This window comes from Stylophora pistillata, chromosome 8, assembly GCF_964205215.1.
Source record: "Stylophora pistillata chromosome 8, jaStyPist1.2, whole genome shotgun sequence".
NCBI classification, from domain to species: Eukaryota; Metazoa; Cnidaria; class Anthozoa; order Scleractinia; family Pocilloporidae; genus Stylophora; species Stylophora pistillata.
The window spans coordinates 14,782,838-14,810,716 of NC_142526.1; the positions used below are offsets into that span (position 1 = coordinate 14,782,838).

A 27,879-nucleotide genomic window follows, 5' to 3' on the forward strand; every position below is an offset into this window, starting at 1 on the left:
CTTTATCTCTTCATTGAGGTGACTTGTCGAAGTCGTGTGAAATGGAACTGCTGGAACCTCCTTAATTGCAGAAGGATTCAAAGTGGGCTTGGTGGAAAATCCTGCTATTCCAAGCGTGCACTTCATTTCATCATCCCAGTCTTTCCTGATTGATCCTGAGACACTAGTTTGAACACCATCAGCTCAATTTAAGTAAACTTCTCCTTTTCCCTCCTTCTTGCTGAAGAATGTTACCAGCACATTAAACTTGCTCAAATCTGCATTTGGATATTGTGCTTGGAAATCATTCCAGGCTTTTGTTCTTTTTTTCTCAGCAATTCTTTTTGCTTCATCTGATCTTAACCACGCAATGAACATTTTAATTTCTTTTTTTAAATCAAAATGGTTTTGTTGACAATGATTGAAGTTTCAAATGATTTCACAGTTCTCTTCCAAGAACCTCTTTTGAATCTTGGTGAGCATATCAGGCTGGTGAGCTGTTCTCTTTAAAACTCATGGCACAACTTGAGTCGCTCTGGAGAAATCTCTGTATTTGATGCTCAGGACAATTCATCTGTAAAGACAATTCCTGAAGGAAAAAAAATCATTTGCGAAATTCTTCAGAAAAAGATGAGGAAGAGGCTGCAACTCTCAGAGAGGAATTAAAAAAAGAATACAGAAGAAAATTAGGCTCTCTTCTAACACTGGTGCCCCCTACACTCGCAAAGAGTTGAGAATTGAATTCGACAAAAGACTGAGTGGGTTTTCTTTGTTAATTTCAAGTCAAAGAAATTATGAATTAACACATCAATTTTGCTTGAATGCGCCGGTCTTATGTGACCGCAGTTGCCAAGGAAAAAAATGATATTGACACATTTGCTTTGTCATCACAAATATATTTTTAGTTTGAAGACCATGCCACCCTGTACTGTTCAACTTCCAGCATCTTTGTGATGTCTGGCAGCCGCTTGTAGGCATCAGATATTGACATGTTGAGTCTTTTAAAGTTTTGGATAATTACAAATTACCCTTGCAATAGCTCTAAGCTGTTCTGGCATAATGCGATGATAATCCAGTGTTTTTTTTTTAATCCATCTTTCAAATGTACCTTCGACTTTACCCAGAAGCTTTGCATCTATGAAAAATTCATCGCCTTTTTCCATAAGAAAACCAAGTTCAACTCTTTTTTCGAGTAGTTGTGAGCAATCGGTTGCCGCGTTGGCCGCTTTTATGCGGGTGGCAATATCTTCCCAAGTTTCAGGGTTGCGGGCCATTACCGCAGGAAGTGAAGCAACGCTTGGTGGTGTTGAATTCACACGTAGACTTTCTAAATAAGCATTTGTTTCTTCTGCTGTTGGAGCAACCTTTGCTTTAGAAAATAAGGATTCTACCGTCCTTTCCGGTTTTTTAAGCTTATCTTTGAGAAGAATTCTTGCTCCTTCAATGCCTCTGCTCTGGGCCTCCTCAAGAAAATTTTCCATAAAAGATTTCATTTCTTCATGATAATTGATGTGTTCATTTAGAATCTCCTCTTGCTCTTCACTCAAAAGAGAAAGGACCTCTTCCTCCTCACTCATCTTTGAATAGGGTTGAAATATTTTTCTCGTTAGCGAATGCAAAATTAGAGAGTAGTTCTTAGCACACGAATATTTTAAATAAATGACAAGCTGGTTAAAAGTACGTTCTTTAACCCTTTTGGTCATTTATTTAAAAACTGATGTAATCTCTCAAGCCACACGAAAAAGCACGTGCTTTTTCATTTGTTTGAAACTCTGATGCAATTCTCCCAGGAAGTCTTTAGCAATCACCCATGCTGAAAAACATTTGCTTCCTGTGATGACTCTTATCCAAAAGAATCTTCTTCCCCTCAATATCGCCTGAGTGATGATTCATCCTTAAAAACAATCTTCTGTTTCAGTTTTTATCGACATCATGCCAGATTTCTCTTACAAATAAATTTTTCTGGTCCGATCTTCTTTTGATGAAATTTCTTTGATTATCCAGTGCATATTTAATAGCAGAAGAATTCGATATTTCATAATCTTTGGCGGCTTTTCCGAGTGAGAAGTATTCTTTGCGAAAACCCATCTCGTTGCTCACTTCAACCTTCCGTCTGTTTTTCAGAGGACAATAGCCGAGCATTTCTTTTAACTCTTTGCTTGGAATCTTATTTCTGTGTTTTATTCCACAGCCTTTGGCAATTTCTCTAAAATCTTTTGTGCTTATTGTAATTAAATTTTTCTTTTTCTCCATTTTTTATAATTATTTTTTAAAAAATATTTTTTTATATTATAAAACAATGTCAGGAAGTCAAGAAGCGAAGCGAGAAGAATTAGAAATGGATGAAGCAAACAAAGAATTCCGCTTTTTCTGTAAATTTCGAGATCCAGCAAGAAAAATAGAAACACAAACAGTGAGAAGATTACTAAAACCATTCGAATGGACTTTTGATGATTATGATCTTCTTAGCGACGAAGAAAAGAGATGGGCAATGTGCAAACCTCTTCCTGTCAGAGGTTTCAAATGGATGAGTCAAGGAGAGATTGGAGACTGGAGAGCAAGCGAGAGAAATATTCCCTGCATTCTTGAGGTTGATCTTGAATAACCAAAAGAGCTTCATGATCTTCCCAACGATTATCCTCTTGCTCCAGAGAGAATCATGATCAGCTCAAACAAAGTCGAGAAGCTTCTGCCAAAGCTGAACGATAAGAAGAAATATATCATTCATCACCAGAATCTCAAACAGTGCCTTGAACTCGGCTTGAGACTGGAAAAGATTTACAGAGGAATCAAATTTGAAGAAAAACCTTGGCTGAAAAGTTATATAGAGCTCAACACAAATTTGTGCACGAATGCAAAGAATGAATGTGAAAAGGATTTCTTCAAGTTGATTTCTTCAACAACTCTGTCTTTGGAAAAACAATGGAAAACATCAGGAAACGAGTTGATGTGAGGCTTCTCGACAATCAAAAGAAAGCACAAAAGCTTTCAGCAAAACCAAACTTCAAGCATTGCACAATATTTGACAAAAATCTCATTGCAATACATATGGGGAGAACATCAATAAAGTTGGACAAGCCAGTTTTCTGTAGAATGGCTATTGTTGATCTCAGCAAGACTTTTATGTACGATTTCCACTACAACTACATAAAAAAAGAAACATGGAGATAACGCCAAGCTTCTTTTCACAGACACTGATAGTCTCATGTACGAGATGGAAACTGAAGACTTTTACAAGGACATAGCAGCAGATGTTGACGAAAAGTTTGACACCAGCAACTTTCCAAAAGACCACGTTTCAAAGATCCCAACTGGTTGCAACAAAAAAGTTGTGGGCATGATGAAAGTTGAGGCTGGTGGAAAGATCATTGAGGAGTTGGTTGGATTGAGAGCAAAACTTTACAGCTACAAGATTCTTGAGGGCAAAGAAGAGAAGTGCAAGGGAATCAAGAAGACTGATAAAGAAGAATATAACTCAGGAAGACTACAAAAAGTTCTTATTTAGCTGAAACATACAGATGATAAAGATGAATGTAATCAGATCGCACAGACATGAGATATTCAGTGAGACCATCAACAAGATTGCTTTGAGCACAAATGATGATAAGAGAATCATAAAAGAAGACAAGTTCTCAAATTTTTCACATGGCCACTATAAACTATGAATCCTCAGAATATTCCTTTCAATGCATTAATAGTTGGACCAACAAATTCAGGAAAGACAATATAATTATGTTGTCAATCTTTTGAGCAATAAATTCAATCAGAAATTCGATTACATTTTTTTTATTTGTCCGACATTCATCCACAACAAAACTTATGATAATTTTGGAGATTTAGACAAAGACCTATTTATCTTGACTCCACTCCAAAAAAACCAGATTGATTTTTGTCTCAAGCTCATTAGTTTTGCTTATGAGGGAACTAATACACTTATCATCCTTGATGACTGTGCTGCTTCAAAAGATGTGAAGCAGAGGACAAATTAACTCATGAATTTAGCTTTCAGCGCAAGACATAAGGGAAGACATAAGATAAGGGAATCAGCATTTGGGTGCTCACACAGCAGATGAGAAGTATCACAAAACCATTCAGAGAAAACATTGCTGCACTGGTTCTATTCTACACACCTTCTGCTAAGGACATGAAGGCGACATTTGATGATTATGCAGGTGATTTGACGAAAGAAGAGCAAATCGAATTAATAACACAGCTGAAGAATGAGAAATATTCTCATCTGATTTTATCACTTCGCCATCCCTTCAATATAAAATTTGAAAAAGAAATAAAATAGAGATGAGCGAAGCGAGCAAAGAACAAGAAGCAATCACAGATATTATTGCTATGAACATTCTTGAAGCAGAACCCACAAGTGATTCAGATCACTGAGAGCAACTTGCTGTTCTCGTTGCAAGTGGAAGAGCAAAGGAAATGATTGGTGTTTCTCTCACCCAGGATCAAGTCAAAAGGCTTTCTGAAAAAGATGTTGAGAAGTACTTCAAAAGATATGAAGCTTCAATATCTTCAAAGACTTGCGATGTGATAGTCGACACATTTCTTCAGCTTTCGTTTAAAGCATTGGCGTATTTTCTCCCTGTTAATGAAGGAAAACTCATGAAAGACCTGAACGATGACTTCATTGTGAAGAGAGAACTCGGAATGATTGCAGGAAGCTTGAGTTTGAAGTATGGAAAGTACATGGTGATCACAAGTGCTGCTCTTCTCACTGCCAAAAATGTTGAAGTTCCCTTAAAACCAAATATGGTTAATGTTGAAGTAGAAAGTAATTGTGAAGAACCTGAAAAAGAACTTGAATAAGAACTTGAATAAGAACTTGAGTGACTTAAAAGTTAATGTATCAAGAAATAAAAATGGAAGAAAAAGAATCTCAAGAGCCAGCAGAGCAGCTGACACAACACCCAGCAGAGCTGTCGCCGCCAGCACAACAAGTCACTTCAACTGTTAAAAAGAAGACGAAACTGAAAAAAGATCCAGGGTGTGTTGCTGCTGGGAAAAAACTTGCTGAACATAACAGAAGAGTTGGAGAGCAAAAAAAGGTGAATGCTTTGAAGCAGCCAAACCTAGAGCCAGAACCAAAACCAGAGCCATCATCATCATCATCATTCTCACTCACTCAAATTCTTTCAGTAGCAAGTGTTGTTCTTTCACTGGCTAGACTGTACTATAAAAGGAAAGAGTTGATGGAGCTCGTAAAATCATGACCAAACCCAGAACTAGAGCCAGAACCTAGGCAAATTCAGTGCATCTCTGCGGTAGAATTGGCAGAGTTGCCTCAAACTCCAAAAGGAGTAAAACCAATGGATTGATTTTTTTTGTTTTCCAAATAAAAATATCTGAAAATACACTTGTGAAAACCTTGACTGATTCAGCTAAATTGACTGGATTGGTTGCTGGAATTGGATGGGTAGCAAAGAGAGTTATCAAAGAACTGATGACTTCTGATCCAAGTTCAAATCTCATGAACTATGTAAAGTTCACTCTCATGATCGCTGGATCAATCGCAGCAAAAAAATATCTTGAAGAACAGAGGATTTTGCCATCTTAAGAAATGCATTGAAGTTCGCGGCAACAATGCAGACTAACTCAATATTCTATGAAATTAATTTCCTGATGAAAACTTGCCAGCGACTAATAAAATGGCAAGCATAGCAGTAATGATCAGTGGAGCACTCATCAATGCAACTCCATTTGTTTTGTTAGTGGGAGCTATCTCGCAAAGTATTTGAGTGGCGATAAAAATAGTGTTGAAGAAGAGAAGAAGAGACATGATCTTGCTGTAGAAAAATACAAGGCAGCTTATGAGAAATATCAAGAGAATCGAACAAAGCTTCTCGATTGGATTGCAGCAAACGACCGAATCCAAAAAGAGGCAAATCAACATTTGATTGATACAGATTATGCTTTAAAGCTTTACGACAAGGCACGTAGTGAAGAGCTTGATATGAAAAAACCACATTTTTCTAACTTCTACAAACCGAGCACACAACAGAAACAAGTTGAAAATGATTTATGCCGGAGGAATGGCTTTAGCTTTGGGATTGGCTGCAAGTCGATTTTTGTGAAAGCAAAAGAAAATGGAGAGAAAACTTTCAAGAGTTTACTATAGCCCGAAAGGATTTTGGAAAGGATTGGGTGCAGTGAAAAAGTTGGCAGAAGAAGCTAGGGTTCCTGAAGATGTTGCAAAGCTTTGGCTGACGAGACAAGCCATCTGGCAGATTTATTTGGCTTCACCTAAGCATATCCCATGGCCAACGTTTGATGTTGATTTTCCAAATGCAGTTCATCAGGCCGATCTTCTTTTCCTTCCTCATGACAAACTTTTTAGAAAAGTCTATAAATATGCATTGACAGTGGTCAATGTTACGAGCAGATTCAAGGCTGCTGAACCTCTCACCTCAAAAGAATCTTTGAGGTCTCAAAGGCTTTCCAGACAATTTACAAAAGAGGGCCATTGAGATTGCCAAAAATTCTTCAGGTTGATCCCGGACATGAATTCATGGGTGAAACAACTAAAGAGATGGCAAAGCATGATGCGAGAATTAGAAGAGGAAATGTAAACATTCATAGAGATTAGGGGATAGTTAAGCGATTTAATCGAACTTTGGGTGAGCGCCTTTTTTGTCTCCAGTATGGCCAAGAGATGAACTTCCAAAGACAGAATGAGATCAACAGAATGGGTGAAGAGGCTTCCAGAAGTTGTTTCAGCATTGAATCATGAGAAGACAAGATTGACTGGAAAGAAACCAATTGACGCAATCAAAGAAAAGGTGGTTGACGCAAGGAGTTCAACTTCTTATTCAAGACCTGTTAGCTTGAAAGAAAAGAGACTTGACTATTCAAAAAACGTGAGATATCTCTATGCTCCTGGCGAGTTAGAAGGTGGACAAAGAATAGCAACAGATCCAATCTGGTCTCTAAAAGTCTTCAATATCAAAAAAGCACTTGTGAATGAAAAAAAATCTGTTCTTTACTATCTGAAAGATGGACCAAAGCGAGGATTTGTCAGAGAAGAGCTTCAGATTGTTCCACCTAAAACTGAGCTACCTCCTGAAGGAATTCAATGAAGAGAATGCTTCATAAGCCTTTGTGTTTTTTTTTGGGATTATTTCAATAGTTTTTTCTGATCGTTCAAATGCATTTTGAGATTGTCTTGAGAATCAGTGTAATCTCAAAATTCTTCAATTTTGCTTTGATTTTTGAAAGAAAAACTGTGCCAATCATTTTGCCTTAAGATCATCGTTGTTCTTTTTCAAGTGAGAATAAAATAATTTTTTCAAAATTACCTTGAAAACATGGTAGTTTTGACGCATTAAATTGCCTTGTCTTTAGGGCAATTGAATTTTTTCAAAACTGCCCTGTTTAATCAGGCAATTTTGAAAAATGTGCCAGAAACCCCCTTTTCCTACTACTCAAATGGATTGGGTCGAATGGATGAATGGATAATGAAAATTATCGAACAGATGAATGGCTAATTTTTTGAACAGATGAGCCTCACAGATGAGATTGAATGGATAAACAGCTAAGCGTTTGAACAAGTGATCGCCTGTAGAAATTATTTGAACAGATGGTTTCATCAAAACGAGCGGTGACACAGGCGTCCCAAGCTCTTGCCTTGAGCCAAAGCGAAGGATTATTTCATGAAATCGTGACGCTGTGTTAAGTTACACGAGGTATTTGACACAATCTGTGAAAAGATCACTTGAAATGAGTTGAAACTGGATCGTTTAAATAACTCAACTTCGCTTTCGACGCATTCAAATGGATTATAATTAATATTTTTATTATTGAATTCAACCGATTAAGATAAGGTACAACCAAGGAACTTGCACGTGAAAAGCATACAATTCGATAGTTCTCAACTTCAATTCAGGTTTAAATTTCCATAATCCCAGCTTCCCTGTCAGTTCATCAAAAATGCATTGCCTTAGTAACTGCTAACAACTTGTGTCAATTACTGCCATTTCACAATCACAAAATGGAGAATTCAACGAGAGAAGATGTAGAAGATCATTGCCAAAAGGCCTAGTGAAAGGATGATGAACTTTCTCAAACAGATAGCTCGAACCATTCGAACAGATCATGAATATTCAAGAACGGATAGGTGGAGGCGTTCGAACGGATGATGAAGTTTCAAGAACGGATAGCTGGAGGCGTTCGAATGGATGATGAAGTTTCTTGAACAGATAGCTTGAATGGTTTGAATGGAGATGATGAATATTCAAGAACAGATAGCTTGAGGCATTCAAACGGCATGCCAATCCATTCGAACGGCTGTCAGCTTATAAACAGCTAAGCATTTGGAACATTTTCCCATGAGAGGTCATATGGCTTAGGCTTGCAGACAGAATTGCGCATGCGCAGGTTTGGTTCCAAGGAAGTGGCAGCAGTGGACAGCTGTTTCGCTCTCTTTAGAACTTGTGAGCACTGCATAGCCAACCACTCATGAAAGACACAAGTTCTTTGTTATGAGTGGTCACAACTTCCAAGGTGGACCAAAGTCTCTTTAAACCTCAGTCACCACACTACAAATGTGGGACCTGCTGCGATGTTAGCATGGCGTAGGAAGAAAGAAAAGCGTCTTCAACAATGCATCAGGAGAAATTGGTTGCATCCCATCTCGGTCATCAAAGGATACCTAGGACCCAAGAACTCCGTCATTTGTATCTGTCTCCAGCAGAAGACATCACCAAGATGGGATGCAACCAATTTCTCCTGATGTACTGTTGAAGACGCTTTTCTTTTTTCCTACGCCATGCTAACATCGCAGCAGGTCCCACATTTGTAGTGTGGTGACTGAGGTTTAAAGAAACTTTATGTCTACCTTGGAAGTTATGACTGCTCATAACAAAGAATTTGGGTCTTTCATGAGCAATTGGCTATGCAGTGCTGACGAGCTCTAAAGAGAGTGAAACAGCTGTCTGCTGCTGCCACTTCCTTGGAACCAAAGCTGTGCATATGTAGTTCTGTTGGCTTAGGCTTGTGGCTGATCTAATGCTAGCTCTGATTAGTTTAAGGGAGAGATCAGGGCAGGGCATTATACAGGGGTAAGGTTTGATATTTTCTTGCAATGACTTCACTCTCAGTTTCTAAGTAGTTATTATCATTAAAAGAGGATAAACGTCTTTTGATCTTTTTCTGATATTAAGATTTATACAGTTACTACCATCCAGCTTTAAACCAGCCTATCCAAACTTGAATCCACTTGATTTTCTTCTTATAGGTGCTTTGTGGCAGACAATGATTTCCAAATTATTCACATCTCGTGACTTCTAAAATTATTGACTTTTTTGGAGTACCAGTATTTGAATTTTGCATTTATAATTTTGGTCTTCAGTGATAACCAGTACCCATTCAGGTCCTTGCTGAACATTTCATCTTTTTTTCATATCTTTAATAAGTGTTATCATGAGTTCAAAATACATCTTTATTATATTATTGTCACAAATTTACTGAAGTATTATGAATGTTATTGATTCCGTTTAAATAATAAGTGCTTCATTCTGTTTCATCTCTTTTTTTGTTCAGAGATGCCATGTTTGGTAGTAAGGATCCAACATGTCCCTTTTTTGCTTTCTTTTCACTGGGGGACATCTTAGATGCTGCATCACCTGATGGGATTGTGGTATGAAGTGAACCATTTTGAATCTCAGAGTTGTATTTACTGTCTCTCATGCTCAGGCATCCATTTTGGATGGGATGGGCTTTGGAAGGGGGAAGGGGTCAGACATTTTGTTTGTCAAAATTTTGATCTGTCATGCAGTTTACTAAATGATCACTCAACTTTAACCTTAAGCCCTGTAAGACAGAAAACAAATGTATTGTACAATTATTATGTAATCAATAAAAAGGCTACAAAATAATCTCAGATAGAAGTTTCTGTGCCCCTTTGATTGATGAATCTTTTCACTGAAATTTTCATTTCTCAATTGGAATGGTAATGAAGAGTAGAAGAAGACGTATGCTAAATTACCATGTTACTACACAATAGTAATCTTCTTCTAGTTTTAATTTTTTTTTTTTGCTTTTAAGGATGTGTTTGTGGATGCTAAGTCTGTTGACAGCTTTATATCAACTGCAGGGTCAATGCTGGAGCAGCACATATGGCCAGCATCTCTAAAATTTGGTTAGGAGTTTCTTTTGTTTTCAGTTGTATCTCTAAACTGCCTTTTTTTCCTCTTCTTCTTTATTCCAACATTTAAAGAAATCAAAAGTTTTTTTTTTATTTTTGAAATGAAGATTTTATTCTGTCTCTTATTTTTAAATGTCTTAAATTATGAGATAAAAAGTAGTTTGAGCTGTAACCTGTCCTAATTTTTGGTCAAACTCATTTTTCTATAGCTACTTGATGGTGTATTGGTAGTGTTCTGATTTTCGGGTTGCCTCCTGTTTCCAATTCATGTTTTACATACCGTAAAAACCTGGAGATAAACTGCACCCGCAGATAAGTTGCACCCTGAATTTAGCAGCTCAAATTTTGGAGAAAAAGTTTTTTGAAAGAAATAGAAGAAATCAAAAGTTTAATCTTGAGAAGTCTTTTTCATCCACTGTTCATTGAACTTAAACCCACTATTAACATTGCAATGGAAAATACTTCAAAGTCTTAGCCACAATTTTAGCACTTTACTATAAGGAACATCGTTTCTACCAACTTTGACATACAATTGATCTTTTTCTGGTGTTTGTTAAGAGGAATTTCTTCATTCGACACAGTTTTTCCATAGATTTTTGAATTGCATCAAGATTGTGAGCGGAACATTTGAAGCTTAGTAACCAGGCCTTAGATTGGATGCATTAACGAAAATTTGCGTCGACATTTAGGACACCTTTTTCAAATGTTCCTGCAGATAAGCTGCACCCCCAATTTCTAGCAAGGTTTTTTGGAAAAAAGGTCCGGCTTATCCGCAGGTTTTTATGGTACATATTTCCATGCTTGAGTTTTCATTTTATATTTTGAATTTATGATTAGCTATTGTTAATCTCAATTTGTGAATAATTGAAGTAGTGTTGAAACATTGTTACATGGTGGTTACTGGTATTTTTCATGCACTTAGACTAATATATTATTTTCTTCATTTGACTCTTATTTACTGTATTTCTGCAAACATAAAAGTTGACAACCTTGTAGTGAACTGCAAATAAGAATACACATGTACCACATGATGACCATGCTCACCAAAGAGTCTGTGTGGTTCAGTGGTAGAGCATGAGAGTGCTGATTTCAAAGGTCTGAAGTCTAATTCCTCATGGGCATGGGACTCACAAAAAGACAAAAAACATCTATTTCTATTTCCTTACCATGCTCAAATTCTTAGATCTTTGTACAGGTAACTTTGTTTATACACATGAAAGATTAAAATGATGTGGTGTTTTTCCTTTGTTGTGCCATGCTGATGTACATGAAATATTTTATCCCCGAGCCAATTTTAAAAAATAATGTCAGCAATTTGTTTGAATTTTTTTTTTGAAAACTCTAAATTTCTTTTCTTAAATCCCAAAACAATGTTTGATTTTTTCTATTATTATTTTTATTATTTCAGATGCTTGTTGCTTATTGGAGACAGGACTTGTGCACTCCAAATTCTTAGGAGTTCAACGTCAGGTGAGAAGTTGCTGGGTGTGGACAAAACCTGGCCTAGGCCATGGCCTACCCTGTGGCCTACCCTATGGCCTACAGGTGGTCAGATTTTTAAAAGGATAGCATTGCTGGAAACCTTTCAATGTTTTCCTGAGTACTGTCTTACCAACGACTTTCTTCTGCTGTTTTGGCGGCCACATTCCGATCAAAATTTCTTAACCTTCTGATAGAATAAGGAAATCAAGGAACAGAAGCTGGTTAAATGCAACTTTTGGGTGTATCAGCTCTCCTTTCAAATTAGTGCAATACTGGCCCTTTGGAAAAGCAAGTAAAGTTTGTGAAATGGTTACGACGGCAATGTGTGTGTGTCCCGGGGTGGGTGCTCATTGCAAATTCAATACTCTACAGCACTTGAGGGCACTTAAAAAATTGGCCTGGCACGTACTGTTTGCATTTTCTTACCTGGATATGCATGCTCTCCAATATAACGCCGTTCATTACATTTTTACACCAGCACTCCACTATTACCAACTGACAGCCTGCATCATAAAGCCGCCATTTTGTATATCCTCTGCGACCATGCAATATTGGCCCCTCCTCTCCCCTCCCCCTTAACCTACCTTTATGGTTGAGTGCTGTGATATTTGCAGTGTTTTGTTCCCTCAGATGTTGAAAATCGCGTTAGCGACCTCTTAGTATACCCTTTTCAGAGACAGATAATTGTACACCAGCATATTCGTTCGACTCTTACTGATTTTATTTTTATGTTCTTAAAAATCTGACCACCGGTAAGCCATAGGGTAGGCCACAGGGTAAGCCATGGCCTAGGCCAGGTTTTGTCCACACCTGAAGTTGCTTTAATTTTAGTAATAAAAGGCTGCACTTACTCACTCTGTTAATGCTCATTTTGCCCACTGGCTCTACTGGTATCTGGGGAAGCAATAATGGTCTTTCACTGCTGCTTGCCTTTGGCTAGATTTCGGGTTTTATTTCAGCTTCTAGATTAATGCTGCTAATTGTTGTTAGTTCTACCATTCTTGTGCCTGCCTTTGGGTTTCCAATGTATTGCTGTCTTGGGGATGGAACCATTTTCCTTTCTGGTGGCATGGTTTTCCTCATGGAGCACATTTCCATGGTTACATTACTCATACCCTGGTTGCCATCTCCTCTGATGATACATGTGGCATGGATCTTCATCTTCCTGTTAGGGTCACAATGTTTATTATGATGAGGTAAGTCTTTGCAGTAGGCTGTCTCTGTGCACACTGACAAAAGTCCTTTGGAAATCTACAAAGTTAATGTATAACCGCCTCTCCCATTCTGTGTTCTAGTCAATAATTTTCTGTATTGCTGGTAGCTGGTCAGAACAACCCTTGTGGTAAACAGACTGTTCTCTCCTTGGCTGCTCATTTACTTCTAAATGGCAACCTTGGCCAGGTTTTACCTGTGACATGATAGTGGTGCTGGACCAGTTATATATACACCTAGAGCCCGAACACGGGTATGTCCACAGTTTTCCTCTGTTCAGCTCTACTACGAGCTCTTCTCTTTTCATAATCCTGGACCCTCTTAGAGTTGTATGTGAGTGAGTCTCTTCCATTCGGCTCTGTTGTTCGCAGTTGAAAGCCACTGATCTAAGACATGGCCACACTTCAATGCCCTTTTGCAGGTGTCCTTGAAACGAAGCTTGGGTCGGCCTACTGGGCGAGCACCATGGGCCAACTCACAGTAGAGGAGCTGCTTTACTAGCCTATCATTGTCCATTTCACTAACATGTCCTAACCAGCGTAGGCGAGTCCTACCAACATCACCTCCACGTCTTCAACGTCGGCACGTCGCAACACCTCTTCATTGCTGATGTAATCGTTCCATTTGATGTTTAAGTTAAGATGTAGATGATGCTGTTGTATTGTACGGAGCTGCCTGACTTCATGTTGATATAAAGTCTAAGTTTCACTGCCATGCATCAGAAGGGGCGTTAGGCATTGGTTGTAGACAGCAACTTTAGTTGGAGCTGTTAGATCCTGCGAGTCGAACACTCTTTTGTGTAGTTGACCAAATGCACAAGACGTTGCTTGAGTACGAGATGCAAGTTCCTCCTTCATAGAGCAGTCACCGCTGACATACTGTACTTACCCGTGTATAATGCTCACCCATGTTTAATGTGCACCCTTGTTTTAAACCTAATTTATCAGAAAAAAGTTTTTCATGGCAAAAAAGACAAGTTAAATGTTCGTACAATTATTTATCAAGACAACTAGAATAAGAAATTTTCTATATTGTTAACATCAACATCTTTTGCTACTTAGTTATTTATGACATTATTGAAATCAAACTTTAGGACTTTAAGCGAGGCCTAGCTAATTTGACTATCCCACGGTGAGCAACAATTTGATTTTGTGTCATATCATTGTATTTTTAGAATTTTCAAACGAGCGCTATGCAATTTTCTGGCCGTAAAGTTAAGTAAACAACAATATAACCATGATGAATTCCACTGTGTTCCCTTTGTGTACACATAAGAAATTCGCACATTTTTTGCTTATGACAGCAAATCAAGAACTGCTTTAAATAAAGCTTTTGTCCTGAAATGTTTCTCACTCACTTTCTTCTTGGTTCTCATTGAAAAATTCCATGTAACATGAGATTTCTTCACATGCGGCCAAATTTGCATATTCACTTTGAAATCTGATCCGCGTGCCTGTTTGCACACTTGCGAAAATATTTAGCAATTTTTGTCTTTCCTCTTGATTTTAGACTAAAAACTTAATATGTACCTATAACTTTTTGTTGAAAATAAGTTATTTAATCAAAGTTTTAAATGTGTTACTTTTTGTTGTTGTTGTGTTTTTAATGTATGCAAATTAGGACGTGCGTGACAAACAATGGAATCCCTGTTTAATACACACTGCGATTTTGATGGTTATTTTTGTAGAAAAAAAGTGTGCATTATACATGGATAAATATGGTAGCTGCCAAGGTACTTGAAACGGGTGACGTTAGCTAATTTAGTACCATCTACGAAGAACTCAGCTGTGTTACCAATACACAGAGTCTCTGTTTTAACCGTGTTGATGCACAGGCCCATCCTCCTAGCAACAACGTTGTAGGAGGTCAAAAGCGATTGCAGACCCTCTGGTGTGTCACTAAAATAGCAATGTCGTCAGCGCACGGAGCTTCTCTAATAAACTCTGTAAGAACTTTGGTTTTTGCTTTGAGTCTGCGTAGGTCAGAAAGATCTCCATCCTAACGTAACCTGATCTGTACACTGCAGGTGTGTTTGATTTTCTTGAAAGTGAGCCAGAGTAAGACTGCTGCGCAGATGCCAAAGAGTGTTGGAGCTAGTTTGCACCCCTGCTATTGTATTCAAGGGATTGGGTCAGTTCACCATCAACTACAAGTCTGGTGTGTATATCTGTATATAGCTTCTTGCTGATTCTTATAACCTTTGGCAGACAGCCAAGTTTGCCAAGGATGATGAAAAGAAGCTCATGATTGACAGTGTCAAACGCCTTGAAAGTCCACAAAGGCTATGTACAAGCATCTGCGTTGCTCTCTTGTTTTTTCCATCAGCTGGCAAAGCGTGAAGATTTTGTCTATTGTACGTCTTCCGTTACGGTACCCTGACTGCGAGTGGGGATACATAGATTTTGCTAACAGGTGTAGCCTCTGCAAGATGACATCCGCAAATACTTTTCCAACAGCACCGGGTAGCAATATACCTCTATAATTGCCGCAATGACTTCTGTTGCCTTTTTTGAACAATATGGCGATGTTCGCATCTGTCCAGTCCAATGGAATTATCTCTGTAGTCCAGCAGATGTTAAAAAGGACTAGCAGGAAAGCTCTCAATCGACGTCCACCATTCACAAGTATTTCAGGAAGAATGCCATCAGGACTTGGGCTCTTTCCAAGTTGGGTGTTTCTGAGAGCTTGATCAAGTTCTTGTTCTTCAATTGGGCGACTCATTGATTCGATGACTGGAAGCTGGTCTATACCATCGACAATGGTCAAGTCAGCATCAGTTGGTTGGTTTAGTAAGTTGCTGAAATGTTTAACCCATCTGTCTTTTATCATATCAGGGACAGTCAGGAGCTCACCACCTTTGGATTTCACTGGATGAGAGATGTTTTTGAGCTCTCTAATGCATCTTCTCAAAACATGCCTGTCCATATTCTTATCTTGAAGGAGTTGTTGAATTGCATCATCCTGATCATCGAACCAGTCGTTATGCACTCTTTTCTTTTTGCCAAAGACATTGGCAGCAGCGTTCTGGAGAACAACTCTGAGCTCGTCAAAGTCAGTGTTACAGGTGGACAGCTTCTCATCCAGAAACTTTTCTAGCAATACTTTCTTGTCATCATTTAAGCGTGTGTCTAGCTTTTTGGAAGGTCTTGTACCTCTCTTCTTTTTCTTGATGGAGAAGAGACACTTCGTCATCTAAGCGTGTGTCTAGCTTTTTGGAAGGTCTTGTACCTCTCTTCTTTTTCTTGATGGAGAAGAGACACTTAGATGTGAGGAGCTCATGATTGGCGAAGCAGTTTGCTGCATGATTGACTTTTGTCACTGTAACATAATTATGGCTTTGCAGCTGTGTTGGGTAGTACATCGTCAAGCTGATGCCATTGCTTTGAACAAAGGTGTTGTCATGTGTTCTTTAAGCTGTCTTTCAGTTGGAACATTGTGCCCATGAGGCTTAGTTGAAATCTGGTGCAAAATTCCAAGAGCATGAGGCTGTTGAAATTCGTCTTTCCAACACCACGTTTCCCGATGACACTTGGCCATGATTTCCAGTCTGAGCCCACACGAGCATTAAAATCATCCAAAATGATAACGCTGTCCATTTCGGCAGCTGATGCACAGCTACCGAGCTTTTCATGGAACTGTTCCTTTTCTTCCTGCAGTCTTTGCATGGTTGGTGCATAAATACTAATGAGTGTTAGATTGTTAACACCCTTTAGCTGTATGCGCATTGACATGAGTCTGTCACTGATTGGTCTAGGGCTAATACTTTGAGTACCTAGCCTCCTCTCCTCCACTCCAGAAAATTGTATGACTCCTCTCGACTGTGTTTCCCATGCCAGGTCGCCGAACTTCACTTAGAGCACAGATGTTCATGCCCGCTTTCTCTAATTCATGACAGATGGGGGCAGTTGATCACTCTGGTCTTATTGAAGAGTCACTGTTGTTGGTCGTGTGAACATTCCAGGCTCCCAGGTTAAGATGTTGTTTATTTTGGGCATTGGAATTAGAGAGTAGATGGTGTTGTTCATTGGCTACCACGGACATGGTAGCAGTATACGGACTTCGTCCACTTGTCGCCACTGCCGTATCAAATGGTGCATTGGTTCCCCCAGATGCGATAGCCATACCTTCACTCCTTGTCTGTACTTCTGTTTAAACTGTGGGGCTGCACCTATGATGATGACACTGCTTGGCACATGGGCAGCGTCCCTTGGCGAGGTACTCTGTTGATTGATGACACAGCAAAGCTGAGATGGTCGCAGAGAAGCTCATTGCATACTGTTAGTACTGGAGCCGAATTGACTGTCAGGACTGCCATTGCTGGAGCTGAAGCCGAGTTGACTAACGGGACCGCCTTGCAGGATGCCTGTTGGCTTGCAAGGAGCTCATCCACCCTTTAGCAGGTGTTGTTTTAAGTCCTGCAAGGGTGACATGCCACCCTCCTCACCAGAAAAAAGCTGGTGAGGGGAGCCAGTTTAGACACCGACCACCCATCCATGCGGCAGGTTGTACTGGGTTACATAGTACCAGTAGCAGACTCCGTGTCTGACCTGATCAGCTACTGTGGTCATTTTTGACACCTTGGTCGGGGATTTTTATGATCATGTCTTAATGTTCAGTAATTTGATTCTTCCACTGCCACCATCACCATTGTAAGTAGGACTGCAGGATCCATTCTGAAAGCTTAGAGTCACCTTTGGAAAGCTCTGCATTCAAGTTGTTTTGGCTTGGAGCTTTACCTGTTCTTTCATGGCTGTAATGATTTCCTTTTTGTTTGGAGTAACTTCCTTTAAGGCACTCTCTTAAACTAATGTCAGGAGGTTTGTTGAGGGCATCTTTTAAGTGCTCTTTCAACATACATCCCATTGTTTTTAATTCTTTTTACTTGTGGTCTAACCTTTGCAACCTTTATGGGGGCTTCATTTTGAACTGTATTTCATACAAATTTTTATGGTGATTTTGTATGTTTCCCTGTAGTTGTATGGTTGTTTATTAACTCTTGCCACTTTGTAAGAGAGGGTATTGTACGTATCATATAGGTAGACTCAGGGATGTAGCACAGAAAGGAGAAAGTGCTTTAAAGATAGACAAGTGATTTCCTCTTTCCTCCCTAGAATTCACAACAGTCATGACAAACTTATTCTCAGGCACAGTAGCTTACTGATGACTTAGGATTGTTCTTAAAAATGAATTCTACATGCAAATGTGTTATTAGTTGGTACTTGAGTGCAATTTTGGTTTTGTTGTTTATGGCTCAAAATGTCAATTGCTCATTGAGGCCTGTAGTATTACAAGAGATGTGGTCACAATCTCAAGCACAGAATGAATGTCATTTCATGTATTAACAATAATTTTTCCTCCACTACTCAACCAGCCAAGCCACCGCACTGTTTATTAAACACCAAATTGATGTGCTTACAAAAGTCTTTTACGATTGAAGGAAACTAAATGCACCAAAGCTGGATGCGAAAACCCCTAAAAACCAGCAGGTGGAAAAAACGGGGAACATGTACCCCCAACCAAGGCAGTGGTGTTTTAGGGCATCCTATAAATGACATGTTATACATAGTTACTTAAGGTAGTATGCAAGTACAGCTCTAAATTTAAACAAAAAAGGAAACGTGGAAGGCTGACCATTATCACAGATTAAATTTTCTATGACAATGAAAGGCAACTTCCCTGTGAGCCACTTGGTTAAGTTCTCCTACACCTGGCCCCTCCTGTCTGGCATACAAGAAACTAATTGGTCTGTCACGGTAAAACCACTGCAACTAGCAATTTCTGATGAAAATAAGTTTAACTTTTATAAATGGTGTAAAATGGTTGAACTCAAATCAAGCTCATTGTTTCTTTACTACACGAGAGTACTCATAGCAGATCCTTTGCCACCCACAACTCACAACCCTTAAACAGTAGCTACTCCCACAGATATTGTGACTCGTATGTGGATGCAAAGAAAAGAAAAAAAATATAACTGATAGAAATACAAATCATGGCCTTAGTAACCATAATTATTTTGGTTACGATGAATATATGAAGTTAATAATTATATTTTGAACTGCAGTTATAGATACGTATGATGCACGATCCTCGCAGTAGAGAGCGCTATTTATGCAATAGCGAAAATCAGACCTGAAAAAAAAAAAATCAGGCCTGTACAGGATTCGAACCACTGACCTCTGCGATACTAGTGCAGCGCTCTACCAATTGAGCCAACAAGCCAACTGGGAGCAGGCCGTTAAGTTGATTCGTAATAAACCAGTGAAGATAAATCAGATACGATATGAACTTCATATATTCATTATAAATTATCTGATTTATCATCACGGGTTTATCACGAATCAACTTAACGACCTACTCCCAGTTGGCTTGTTAGCTCAATTGGTAGAGCACTGCGTTAGTATCGCAGAGGTCAGTGTTTCAAATCCCGTACAGGCCTGATTTTTTTCAGGTCTGATTTTCATTATTGCATAAATAGTGCTCTCTACTGCGAGGATCGTGCATCATACATAATTATTTTCTTAGACAAATCCTATTTTTGCTGACATTGCTATCCAAATAGCATATGCTCAGTTGTCATGGCCAAAGTTGAATTGACAAAATATCTTTTTGTTTAGATTCTTTCTAACATAAGCAAGCAGGGATTCAGTTGCCTTTCTGATGTGCATGAGTACTTCAATACATGTTATGTTGCTGGTCTTCTCCCAAGAAATTTTGACCTTTCCAAGCCACAGGACAGAACTGTAAGTATTATTTAGTAAAATAATAATTGTGATGATTTCTGTACACCATGGGGCTTTTAAACCAAGAAAAGAAGGTTGAAAGTGAAGAAATCAGTACTCTTAAGATGAACAGTTCATAATAGGAACAAGATGCCCTAAGGCATTGTTATTTTCCGTCATTTAAAGCCTAACTTTAAGGGGATGGAGGTAGCAAGTGAAGCCTTCAATTACTAAAAGTAATTTTTCTTAGGGTGAGATTGGAATAGCATTTAAACAGTTAAATTAGCTTATGGACCAATTTTTGTATGGTGAGTTTCTTTCTTAAAGGTTCTCTTGAGTCATAATTACAGTTTTGGTAGAGTAGCTTTATGTTGTGTAGAGCTTGGCACATTTACATATGTTGTTTGATTTCTGTTAGTTTCACTATGGGGCTCTTCTCTCAGTTGCCTTAGAGCATGGCTTGGTGACTTTCATCACATTGTGCATTCAGAAACTGGGGGCAGGAAGTAAGTTGAATATCTGATTTAAGTTCATTTCTCTGCGTGAAAAAATCAGAACTATGAAATACTCAAAACTATACCGTGCCCAAAATAGGATACTTTTTTTTATATTTTTCCTCATTATGCTTGAGTAGCATGATAAGGAATCCTCTCTTGATTTGTGCAAGTCTTGCACAGCAGCAGTAATGAAAATAATAAGGTGAAAAATTGGATAGGATAGCAATACATTGTGTGATGATATACACGAAAAATTGCATGTGTCTGACTGGCTGAAACGAGTCCGTTTTTCATGTACCAAGAGTGCAAATTACAAATAGTGTGAAGCACTGTAAAAGTTCCATTTGGCTTGACTTTCTATGATTCATTTTTCTTGTAACAAGTGACAACATGATTTCAAGTTAAATTTGGTGTAAATAAGCACTAGAGGACTTCTAAAAAAGGGAAACTGAAGAATAATATTCAGTACTTATTGACTGAGAGGGAGAGCTGGATGGGAAAATATTTGGCTTGAGGTCATGATGCACAGACTGAGCATAGCAAGGTTGGTGCTTCATTACTGAAAGCGAAATAATTACATTTTATCTGGTTTCTCAAGTTGTAAATCATAATCAGACAAACCAAGAATCAGCATGTAAGGAAAATTATATAGTTTTCAGACAAGTTGACCATGTTCTGAAGTTTGGGGGAATGTGTATTTTCAATGGAACAAGACTTACCCAAGGCTTGGTATCCACTTGTAGAAATCTAAGTCTGTACAGGACACATTGCTTGCCTGAATCAAATGTGACTGGATACCCAATATGAGATTCACTATTGTTGGTGAAGTGCCCAAAGCCATTGGTCATTTTACATACTTTGCTCTCAAGATTGATTTTGCTGGCAGGTAAAGGGGGCCATGGGTTCATGAAGATTCAACCAGTGGAGAGATGAATTTCTTTTAACAACAGTTGTTTTCTCCAGTAAGAGACCATAAAATGCCTCCTTGAGTGATGAAGGAGTTAAAGAACCTATGGCAATATTGGTCATAGTGTTGGAGTTATGCAAGGAGAAAACTTTTGACTTGGGCCAATGAAGTCAATTTAGCTCCAGATAAAAACTAAGAACCTTTGAGAGGAAAATTGATATCAGTGATAAAAATTAGACAAATAAAACTCACTACTATAAGTTCCACTTCTTATCTCCTTAATTTTTGCTTCTTGGTTAGTTGCTTAAAGGGTACGCTTTAATCAAAGTACTCTATAAGTCCGCCGCCTCCTTTCTTTCGATCTCTTCGATACATCTTGTAGCCTGCTAGGGTAGACTGGCTGTTCGGGTAAGACTGATCTATTTTTGTCCCTGCGATGAAAATTACGTTTGCCTTCATCTCATTGTTCAACAGTCTGAGCTCATCAAATTTATTTTGTACACTATTTATGTTAAGATGGACAATGAGGATCTGATTTGTATTCATTTCCTTTGTTTCAAGAAAAATATTGTACTCTTCAGAAAAGCTGCTACTTGGTACATTTGAAGTCTCCTGGGACAAGGTTGAAGGAATGAGGTGGTCATCAGCATCTAATTCTTGATGTGATTGATTTAAATTTAAATCTTTTCCTTCGAAAGCAACTGACCCCTCTTCTTCACTCAAGAAAAATGAGTTGCTCAGTGACGGCAGAAAACAGAGAGGGCACGTCCAATCGATTGTAGGTCTGTTAAGGAGATATTTAAAAGCTGAGCTTGACATACCGAGGCATTTTACATGACTCCATAATCCACACTCGGAGCATAAAATTGCATTCTGGTTGTTTCGAACACTCTTTGAACATTCTTTACAGGGAAATTTCACCAGACCAGGGTTTATATGAACATCTCCGCTGATTACCAGTCGCTGAATGTTAAACCAGCTTTTTCCTCCTGCGGAATATCGAGCTCAACATGAGAGGAACGCCTTTCCTCAACAGTGAGGTTTTTTGTTGACATTCGAGTCGAAGCGTTGAAGTTCCATTTGTTTTCAGTAATAATTCTCCTTGCCTTTCCATCGATGACTCCAAATTTCCAATGTACTCCTGGGCATGTAGCATGATAATTTAATCATGTGTATGAAACACAGAGCCAGGAAGCATCTACTAATGTGGGAGCTCTTTAAAACATGACCGACTGCCATTATCCCAAGCTTGATGGTCCATTTGCAGTTGGCTACAGATTCTTAGTAACATGTTAATATGATAGTAATATGGCCTCATTGTGAACTCAAGGAAGTGGTCCAGCTGACTGCTGTTCTATATGGATTCTGTTTGGCAGGATTTTTTCAATAGGCACTCCAGGCTCTTCACTCTTCACTCTTCACTCGTGCTCTTGCCTCTTATATTTGTCTTATCAGAGAGAGTTTCAAATGGCTGATTATGTGTTTAAGCTTGTTGACTGAGAATCTATTTGGATAAATGCTCAGGATTGGAGTCTTAAATGATTTAGAGGGGGTATTCTGATAGATGATAAGAATGGCTTGAAGACAAAATCAACAGCAGTTTTACACTTCTGCTCATGATCTACATTCACTTGGAGTAACATTTTACCACCTCTTGGAGCTACGAGATTGTACACCATCTGGCACACTTCTCCAGTTTTTTAAGAAATTGAAGTTTTTGAGGAAAGGAACAGTCTACTTGGGATTCATGGCCATTTATGAGGCTGTCAGCGTATGCATTGAAAACTTGCACTGGATCCTGGACATTTCCTCCAACTGATATGAAGTCCCGTATTTTTGTAATCCTGTCAAGTGCAAACATGACTGAGGGAGTCCACATTTCAAATTGATGCTATGGGATAGCCTGGAAGAACTAGGCTGGACCTCTGAGCTAAAAAGTTATGTTAATGCTGCTTCATTTAGATGGGAGATATAATTCATGATATTTACTTGATTGAATTACATGACTGAGTCACTGCTCCGGTGTGTTTTAATATGTGCTGTGATTACCAGTTATGCTAAATAAAATGGTGAAGTTTGGATCTGGAATGTTCATTCAGGTTTCAAAAACGTTTGTTTTTAACCTTTTTTTAACTTTTTAGCCTTGTATATAATTATTATAATATTTCTTATTAACCCATTAATGGCTGCAGCTTTTGTGGAAAACTGTGTTTTGAAGCTAGTCGAGCAGATTTCGGGTCACTGTTGTGGTTTTAAAAGCTCAAACTTACCAAAAACCCCTTGACAGCTTGTGCACTGGACGGCCTTTCGATCCAAATGCAAAATGGCGGCCTTAAAATCTCGGGCACGCGCAGAGAGCAAAATTTCGACATAGTTTTTGGGTTGAAAAGGCATGCCCCACTTACGACTTCTACTTTTCTCTCTTTCTCCTGCCCTTTTTTTCCCCTCTCCTTGCCTGAAGTTTCTCCTCACTTGCTGGAAATTGAGTAGGCTTCATTTTGGTGTAGAGATTTTTCAGAAACTGCTCATTCTTTTCAAAGCACATGCTCGAAAAGGTAGGTGGGTAGAGAAACACGATTTTCGTGCAGATTTTCAGGTCAAAGTGACACGGTTTTTTGGCTATTTCTCCAATCTCCTTCACTCAATTGCGCTTATTCTGGTATCGTCTGTAAGATATTTTCAACCTGTTCAAGTAGGTGCTCAAATTCGTGCTCCAGGGTTAAAAGTGATGACGTCACAAGGTGCAGAAAGGGTGTGGGTCCCCATTGGCGCATACGGGCGCACTGGACGTCAATGGGTTAAGCAAACATTATGGACTTCTAATAAGTGTTTTAAAATAAATTATGACAAACCTCTGAATAAACACATATCAAAATTGAAATGCTTTTCAAAGCTCTGAAGTATCACATAATCTAAGAATATAAACAATCTTTTGGTGCATGCAGTGTGTTACAAGGGGCAAGCTTGTCGACTTTTGAAATTTTTGATGGTGCAAGAGGTCAAAAAAGGGCCTTTTGCAGCTTTAAATTTTGAGAGCTCTAAAAGTTTTCATTCAATACTACCAAACAAACTTACCTCCAGAAACCAAAATGGTTTTATTTATTTACCACCAAATGCCACAAAATGCCTTGGACTGCACTTACAGAGAACACCACTTAAATCACCTGAAATGTTCTAGGTTTTTCCAGTTATGTGCTTCATGGCTATTTCTTCCAGTTATAAATTACTAAGATTTGGCACACTTGCATGCCATTTGTTCACTTAATGTTGAGTCATTTTGTTCAGTAATCAACATGTTATTTCACTCACCAGCTTGTCATTTTAATCATTTTAGAGCTCAACATACCTTGTTTATTAAAAAAAAAAAAAAAAAAAAAAAAAAAAAAACTGGATCCTTTAATTTAACTGATTTCAGGTGTGACTCATGCAGGCTGCAGTTTGAAGTTGATACTGGATTGGGCATGGGAACGTGTTGTGGACATAAAAGACCAGTTAGATCAGCTTTGTAAGAATACCCAATTTCCTTTTTATTAAGAAAAGTTGTCCAGATTTGTTGTAGTTTACCCTTCTGGAAATTTTACAAGGATTACCAAAGTCAATCAATTGCAGAATCTTTTCCATACTGTATAAAAGGGTGTAAGCAAATGGCACCCAGACTGTCAGATACTCTTAATGACTCTCAACAATTAACCAACTAAATAGTTAAAGTTACCGTAATAACTGATAGCAAAGTTACTTTGTTGAAGGTGTTCCACTGTTTGATGGTGGAGGTGGCACACCTGATGAGCAGATGCTTTTAATGTTAGACAATCAGAAGGTGCAGCTGGCCCATTTAACAACTGTATTCCAGGCTCTGATAACCAAGTCAGCTCCAACTACTTATCAGGGTAATGATTCTTGACTTCTTTAAGAACATGCTGCTGATTTAGAACATTTTGTAGGATCTCTTTATTGATGGTACAAGAATATAAAATTGTAAACTTTGGAAAGTGCATTTTCTAACTGTTATCAGTATCTTTAATCTATGATGGTATACTTAACATTATCTTGAAATTGCATTTGGAACTCCATACTTTGTTATTTAAGGTTTGAAGGACTTGGAAGCAAGATACAGTGTTGTTGGAATTCTTGCACTGGTAAGTATTTCATGCCACACGATTAGTTGCACATGTACAATGGTACATCAGGTGTAAAACAAGTGCCATGTGTGCACTTGAAGTCCAATTTTACCATCCAAAAGTTTTCATGGTACGTCCTGTAAACCATTACAAACCAGTTTTGATTTTGGAATAACAACTCTAATTGTGGTGAAAACCTGTTCCTGACTGCCTAGTGTTTGATGAAGGAGAAGCCTGAATAAACTATCACACTTAATTCAAGTGTGAATAATCTGTTTGTCTTAGAAAAAAATCTATTAGATAGGCACAACTTAGCAACAAATCAGGCTAATGTTTTAATTTTAGTTGTTTACAAACACACAATGCTTGGCCACTCACTTACCATCTATCATGAAAAGAAAGCCAGTAGGTTAGCCATTCAGAGTGAAATGGTATTGATAGAACATAACTACAAATAAGGTCCAAAATGTTCTTTAACTTAAACTTATGGTTTTGCTGTTACAGTAGTAAAGTGAATTTGCAGGAGTGCTGGTGAATTTTGAAGCCTATTGAGCAAACCCATTTCAGTACCACACTATCAATATCTAATTTTTGCCAATCAGATGCAGGCTGCAAAACTGAGACAACATTGCAATGATGTATTGGTGTCTCTCTCATCATCAAAATTTCATCGGGATTTAAAAAGATAACATTATCAAGCACTTGCTCAAACCCATTGATACAGACTTTTAATATGAAAGTGATTATTGCCTTCTGAAGGAAATAGTAGGTCACCTTTAACAAGTCTGGGAAAATTACCATGTATTTCATAAGGTTTTGATACCTATGTTGGATTTATTTATAATTTTTTTTTTTTTCACTATTTATTTCAGTATCTTAAAGTTGTTCTTTGGCTTATTGGACAAGGCTTATTGCCTGAACAATCAGGTTAGAACATTTACATGTAGGTGGTGGCTGGAGAAGAGAACCGTTAGATAATTGATCATAGCACACATATTTGTTTGGTGAATGGCTGTTTCGATGAGCTTCCAATGGCTGTTTAGATATTGTCACCAGCAGGAATTTTTGATAAAATGTTTCTGCTGGAGAATAAAGTTAAAGGAATAAGGATGTGATTTGATGATTTTGATAATTACTGACCACATTATTATCACATCTTTTGACTGCTTTTTCAGGGTTAAATACCTAAAGTTTGCATTAGCTAGACTTTGTTTAACTTTCCTCCATCTCTACTTTTCTTGATTTGGTTTTTTCTCTCTTACTTTTTAGAGGGCTCAGTTACAGGACTTAAAAGGTGGAGAAATAGATGGAATGTCATTTGATTATTTGATGGTTACACACAAGGCTGTGATAATGTATCTTTGTCACAAGGTTGTGGCTTTAGCACATTTTTATAATGAGATCTCTTTCTACAAATAGCGTTACACAGTCAGCTCTCCCAAATGCGAAACATATTTTCAATTTTTTCACAGACACATGCATTCAGTTGAAAGAACCTTCCAAAGTAGAATAAAGAGAGAGCAGACATTCTTTTATGATAGATGGCCTCATGTAAATTAGGAAAGCCAATATGTAGAGTGGTAGAGTAAACTGGAAAGGTTTGGTGGCTCACACACTTGGTTTGGAGCTTACAGGAAATAAAAGATTACTATCATTTTTTTTTTTTTATTCAGAGGACACTGTTACCCTGCTGTGCCTCTTGCTGAGGCATGCGAGGGCAGACGTAAAGACTTGGAAAACCTTTGTGGCAGGTATGTACATCTTTTATTACAAGGTTGTACAGCAACTACATTTTTACGCAGTATCTTATGAGAATGGTTGACTTCTTATAATAATAATAATAATAATAATAATAATAACCACCTCCCGGTTAGCTCAATGGATAGAGCGCTGGACTGTTGTGCGGGAAGTCAAGGGTTCGAGGCCTTGCCGGACCAACATACAAGGTCTTAAAATAATTGAGAAGAATTTGCTGCCTTTCTATAACATCAAGAAATGGTTAGATATTCTAGTCTTCTCGGATAGGGACAAATAAATGGGGGTCCCGTCTCCCGCAGGGTTGGGGTAGGAGACATTAATTTGCCACACACGAGATTACTGTGTGATGGATGTCCTTCCCTGGGGTGGGATGGGTGGGTTTAGTGGGCCCGTTGTAATCGGCGTAAGCTGTCGCAGTGTCCCTGCCGGTTGGCAAAGCTAAATAAAATAAAAATAGAGTAATATTTAACATTTATACAGTGCAAATTAACATACAGGAAGATATGATCAAGTATGCTTTACATGATAAAATTGAACACGAAATTGCTATGTTACCTATTTATAATAATTTTGAATTTACAATGGAATGCAAAGATGTATAATATATGAAATACTAAAAAGAAATTATGAATTAAATGCTTCCCTAAAATAGTGAGTTTTTAGCAAGTCTTAAAGATGTTGAAATTTTGCTGTGACCTTAAAGATTACAGGAGACTATTATAAATCTTGGCGGTTGAATTGGAAAAGGCTGGATCCCCAAGCATTTTTTTCGATCATCATGAATGGTCCTCAAATTGCCACCACTTCTAATAAAGTCAATGGTCAACTAGATCTCTGTAACACAAAGTGTTCTTCTCGTTTGCTAAATTAAATTACATCATTCTGTAACTTTGGAGCATTTGCTTTTAAAAATGCTTGTTTGGAAAAAGCATATAACAATAGGAACACACACACACCTATTCTCATCCTGAGTTCTATCCTGTTATCATAACTCTGTTTTTTTTAGTCACTTTATTTATGCATGGCAAAGTTTGAAAAATAATTACACAGCACAAAA

General features: G+C 38.2%; 1 protein-coding gene across 5 annotated transcripts in view; it reads left to right on the top strand.

The window, feature by feature from the left end:
* LOC111332901 (protein ELYS) overlaps positions 1 to 27,879 on the top strand; it is a 67,541-nt gene that overhangs the window by 17,505 nt on the left and 22,157 nt on the right. For all 5 annotated transcript variants that reach the window (XM_088729365.1, XM_088729364.1, XM_088729362.1 and 2 more), the window contains exons 10-20: positions 9,526 to 9,622; positions 10,030 to 10,123; positions 11,538 to 11,599; positions 19,438 to 19,563; positions 19,961 to 20,048; positions 24,362 to 24,451; positions 24,693 to 24,833; positions 25,033 to 25,082; positions 25,937 to 25,991; positions 26,334 to 26,358; positions 26,738 to 26,815. In XM_088729365.1, the coding sequence (XP_088585491.1) occupies positions 9,526 to 9,622; positions 10,030 to 10,123; positions 11,538 to 11,599; positions 19,438 to 19,563; positions 19,961 to 20,048; positions 24,362 to 24,451; positions 24,693 to 24,833; positions 25,033 to 25,082; positions 25,937 to 25,991; positions 26,334 to 26,358; positions 26,738 to 26,815 (906 nt within the window). The remainder of the gene's footprint in view (positions 1 to 9,525; positions 9,623 to 10,029; positions 10,124 to 11,537; positions 11,600 to 19,437; positions 19,564 to 19,960; positions 20,049 to 24,361; positions 24,452 to 24,692; positions 24,834 to 25,032; positions 25,083 to 25,936; positions 25,992 to 26,333; positions 26,359 to 26,737; positions 26,816 to 27,879) is intronic.